Consider the following 4823-nt stretch of genomic DNA (forward strand, 5'->3'; position numbering starts at 1 on the left):
ATGGGGAGGCCTAGGACTGCCCCTACACACTGGCAAATAGCCAAGATTGAAGGGAAAACTTGTGAAGAATGATGTATAAAATACATACCATTTTAGCATTCTAGTGTACCATAGCTTTATACCTTTACAATTATCTATATCTTCATAAAAGTATAGAAGGGTAGAATACAGTATATATTATATAACTTTAATTTTCAACCTTTTTCATCTCATGACACACATCGACTAATTAAAATTCTGCAACATACACAAAAATATATTTTTGCCAATCTGACAAAAAATAGGTAACATTTTGATACATTTATATCAGATGACTATTGTGTTGGCTATCCTTTTTATTTATTTTTTATTTGACAGTCTAAAGAAAGAGGTCAGTGTCCCAGACTAAACAATCAGGTATTGCATTTTAAAAAAATTCCTTCAGCATATCTGTTGAAAATTGCTGGTATAGAATATATAGGTAGAATATATTCTAGAATATGGTTGTGTGTGTGTGTGTGTGTGTGTGTGTGTGTGTGTGTGTGTGTGTGTGTGTGTGTTCCATTCCAGTCTCAAAGATTCTTTTCTCCAGGGAGTTCCAAATGGCAGGTTAGATCAAGTCCCGGCAAATACTAGCGAGAACAACTTTCAGTCGATTCTGGTCACAGTCGTTTCTGGTTCCACAGAACTTTCCCTCTCTGGCTTTTTTTCTTGACCATCTTGTATCGTGCTTGAGACTCCTTTTCCGACCACAGCCAGGACTCAAATATTGAGCAGAGCTAGCACCAGCCGGTTGGGCCCCAGGGTGCAGACTGAGAACACTGGAGTGGGGCGGGGTGGGGCGGGGTACTGCGCACGCAAGGCGGGCGTGCCCAGGGCTGGGGTGTCCCTGATTGGCTTTTTGCTGTGAAAGGGACAGACCGGGACTACTGGGACGCTGCTGTGGTGCTTACCTGGGAGATAGTCCCAGAGTAGCCCTGGGCATCCCGGGCTTTAACGCTCAGGCCGGGGGAGGAGAGGGGAAGGGAGGGAGGACCTGCCCTAACGAAGCGTTGGGTGGTGGGAAGAGTGAGGCTGTGGTTTCTGGGTGTTGCGGGACAAGCCACGCGCCGTGTTAAACCCATTGTTGCTGAAGCGGTTGGCTAGGAAACTACGGGATTCTGTACCTTGAACGTGTTCACAGTTGCAAGGTACGCAGGCGCCTTTCATTCTCCCCGGGGCACACTGCCCTGGCTCCGCGGTTAGTGAGCAGTCCTGGTGTGGCTGTAGACGGTGTAACACGTCCTGGCCCTGAAACTGCCCAGAAGCGAGTTTTCAGCCAACACGCGTTGGTCGCGGGGTGCTGGGAGAAGGGGACAGACGGAGGGACTCTATAGCTGTACTGCAGTTTTACTTTCCATTAAGAAAATCATTACATAAAGATCTGGAACGAGAGATGAAAACCGAGAATCGTATTGACAGTTTTTTAAAGTCTAACATTGATTTTAAATGGTATATACTTCGTTTAGTGACTACATATCCACACACCTATGAAAGGTTTGCAAATACATACACATATAGATATATATTACAGATAGAGATTTTAAATGTTTGGCCACAAACGGTGGGACCTGCGATCCTTGTTTGGAGGCAGCGACGCGCCAGGCGCGCTTCTCCGCTACGAGAGCCTCCCCGCAGCCTCCGGCCCTCGCGGGCCGCGCAGTCCCACCGCGTCCAGCTCCGGATCGGCCGGGAGTCCGCCCGCGTCGGCTCACGCACCGCAGCCGCCGCTGGGAGACAAACCCGGAGTCCGGTTACAACCTGCAATTAACATATGAATGTAACGAACTTGTGGACGCGCGAGTGGAGTGGAGGGACCCGGAGCCGGCGGCGCCCGAGCCCCAAGCTCGCCGGAACTTTTCCTTGGGTGTAAAAACTCTTTGATTGGCTGCTCGCACGCGCCTGCCCGCGCCCTCCATTGGCTGAGCAGACACGCGACCGGCGCGAGGAGGGGGCTGGGAGAGGAGCGGGGGGAGCCACAGTGGCGCGTGCCGCTTTTTAAAGGGGCGCAGCGCCTTCAGCAACCGGAGAAGCTTCGTTGCACGCGACCTGGTGTGCGATCTCCGAGTAGGTGGGGGAGGGTTGAGGAGGGGAAAAAAAAAAGATATTGCAGTAGAGAGCCGGGAAGGTTTGTTTGTTTGTTTGTTTGTTTGTTTTGCTTTGCTTTGTCCAGCTGGTTTTCCAGTGCCTCCTCCGACCCTGCACCTCCGAGCCTCTTCAGTGCAATGTCCCGCCTGCTGCACGTAGAGGAGTGGGCTGAAGTGAAGGAGTTAGGGGACCACCATCGCCATCCCCAGTCTCACCACCTCCCGCAGCCGCCACAGCCACCTGCGACCCTGCAGACCAGAGAGCATCCTGTCTACCCGGCGGAGCTGTCCCTCCTGGACAGCACCGACCCACGCGCCTGGCTGGCCCCCACTTTGCAGGGTATCTGCACGGCACGCGCCGCCCAGTATTTGCTGCATTCCCCGGAGCTGGGTGCCTCCGAGGCCGCGGCGCCTCGGGAGGAGGTGGACAGCCGGGGGGAGCTGGTGAGGAGAAGTGGCGGCGGCAGCAGTAACAAGAGCCCTGGCCCCGTGAAAGTGCGCGAACAGCTGTGCAAGCTGAAAGGCGGGGTGGTGGTTGAAGACCTGGGCTGCAGCCGCCAGCGTGCCCCTTCCAGCAAACAGGTGAACGGGGTGCAGAAGCAAAGGCGGCTGGCGGCCAACGCCAGGGAGCGGCGCAGGATGCACGGGTTGAACCACGCCTTCGACCAGCTGCGCAACGTTATCCCGTCCTTCAACAACGACAAGAAGCTGTCCAAGTACGAGACCCTGCAGATGGCCCAGATCTACATCAACGCCTTGTCCGAGCTTCTCCAAACGCCCAACGGCGGGGAGCAGCCACCGCCACCGCCAGCGTCTTGCAAAAGCGACCACCACCACCTTCGCACCGCCGCCCCCTATGAGGGCGGTGCGGGCACGGTGACCGCAGCTGGGGCACAGCCGGCGTCCGGAGCGGGCCAGCGGCCCACCCAGCCTGGAAGTTGCCGGACTCGCTTCTCGGCCCCGGCCTCGGCGGGAGGATATTCCGTGCAGCTTGACGCTTTGCATTTCTCGACTTTCGAGGACAGCGCCCTGACGGCGATGATGGCGCAAAAGAACCTGTCGCCTTCGCTGCCCGGGGGAATCTTGCAGCCAGTGCAGGAAGAAAGTAGCAAAACTTCGCCCAGGTCTCACAGAAGCGACGGAGAGTTTTCCCCCCATTCCCATTACAGTGACTCGGATGAGGCAAGTTAGGAAGGTGACAAACACCCTGAAAACTGAGACAGAAACAAAATCGTCCTTTCCCAGTGCGCGGAAAGCCCCGCGGTTAAAGATCCCCGCACCCTTTTAATTTTTCCTGGGCTATGGTCGTTGTTTAGCAACGACTTGGCTTCGGATGGCAGCTACATTTGATGCTTTGCAAAAGCCGCCCATATTACAAACTTCCTGTCGTCCAATATTGTTTAATGAAAGCTTGTTAAAGTTATTTTCTTCCCTCCCACCTTCTTCTCCCCCTGTAGATAACAGAAAAGGTATAATTAATTATATGTACCCATATATGGCATCATTATTCTAGTTCCCTGCTGCCAATACGCTGCTAAAACGTTGCATCTTCTCTCTTGCTGGTTTGTGTTTAATTTATTTTATGCCCTGGGCATCCATCCCTGTGTGTTGCGCGCACTCACGCCTGGGAGAGTTAGTATTCCTAAGTTGTTTCCCAAAATGCATTACGAAACGCAAAGTTAAGACTTCCAAAGTAAATAACTTTTGGCTATGGAATTGTTCGAAAACGGGGAACTTGGGAGTTTATATACTGTATGAACGTACCCAGTCTGTGTATGGGATCGCGAGAAAGTTGGCGTCTTTTAGGAAACTTGGCGCACGCACTTTATCAGCCGCTACTACTGTGGCTCTGGGACAAACCAACTGCCAATTGCAGACCAGTTATGTTTTTTTTTTTAAACACGGCCACTTGTAATCCTTAATTAAGCTATTTGCAAATGTTTGTTTAAAAAATTTAAATGAAAAAATATCCAGTAGTGTCAAAAGCATTTGGTCAATTTTATTTTGCTTTGTTAATGTTAGAAAAGTTATTTATTGTTGAGTGTTTGCTACCATTTCTACTTATCCTGATTCATTTTTTTACGTTTTCTACTCGAGATCATTTTATTTTAAGTTAGCAAAGCCAACTGCCATTGTTTTATGTATGTCCTTTTGCAAATGATAAAAATAAACTTGAAAATACCTTTTATTTGTCACTCATTTGTAACATAAGCATTGAATACAGTTTAAAATAACCTTAAAGTCTTGGACTGTCTTTTATTAATTGAGAATTTATGCGATCTAAGAGGTTTCAGAGGAAAAATCTGTTACACACCTTGTATCTTCAAGGAGGACCAGAAACCCTAGGGGCAGAAAAGGGCTAGTCGGTAATTAAATGGTGAGATAGAACTTTTCCTGAATTTTCAAGTTTTGCCTCTTGGATAGCAAGGATCTTCCCATTCTTCTTCACTCCTAGCCCCAACAACCTCTACAAGCCAAGGCACGTGTTTCAGTTCTCCTAGGATTTCACAAGGAGTAGTGACCTCTACTAGGGTTAACTATTCCACTTCATAAAAACTTTAGCAAAGCTGAAAGCTTTTCTTGTTAAGGTCAAATTCAAAACACAAGCCCATTCTCTCTTCCCAGCCCTTTCTCTCCCCCCTCCCCTTCCTCTCTCCTCTCTTTCGAGAGAGGAGGAGGTTTGAAGCAAAGAGATAAAGAGAACAATGGATTAGAACT

General features: G+C 49.9%; 1 protein-coding gene across 1 annotated transcript; it reads left to right on the plus strand.

Annotated features, from left to right (window-relative positions):
* Positions 1-972: 972 nt before the first annotated feature.
* On the plus strand, positions 973-4346 carry ATOH1 (atonal bHLH transcription factor 1). Its single transcript, XM_045820332.1, has one exon. The coding sequence runs from the start codon at positions 2244-2246 to the stop codon at positions 3294-3296; it is 1053 nt and encodes a 350-aa protein (XP_045676288.1). The 5' UTR covers positions 973-2243; the 3' UTR covers positions 3297-4346.
* The last annotated feature ends 477 nt before the right edge of the window (positions 4347-4823 follow it).

The sequence above is a fragment of the Phyllostomus hastatus genome, unplaced genomic scaffold (assembly GCF_019186645.2).
Source record: "Phyllostomus hastatus isolate PE091 unplaced genomic scaffold, TTU_PhHast_1.1 phas_scaffold_39, whole genome shotgun sequence".
Classification (NCBI taxonomy): Eukaryota; Metazoa; Chordata; class Mammalia; order Chiroptera; family Phyllostomidae; genus Phyllostomus; species Phyllostomus hastatus.

What these genes read in the sequence shown, in the direction of transcription:
- ATOH1 (XM_045820332.1), top strand. Translation starts at nt 2,244, where the DNA reads ATGTCCCGCCTGCTGCACGTAGAGGAGTGGGCTGAAGTGAAGGAGTTA.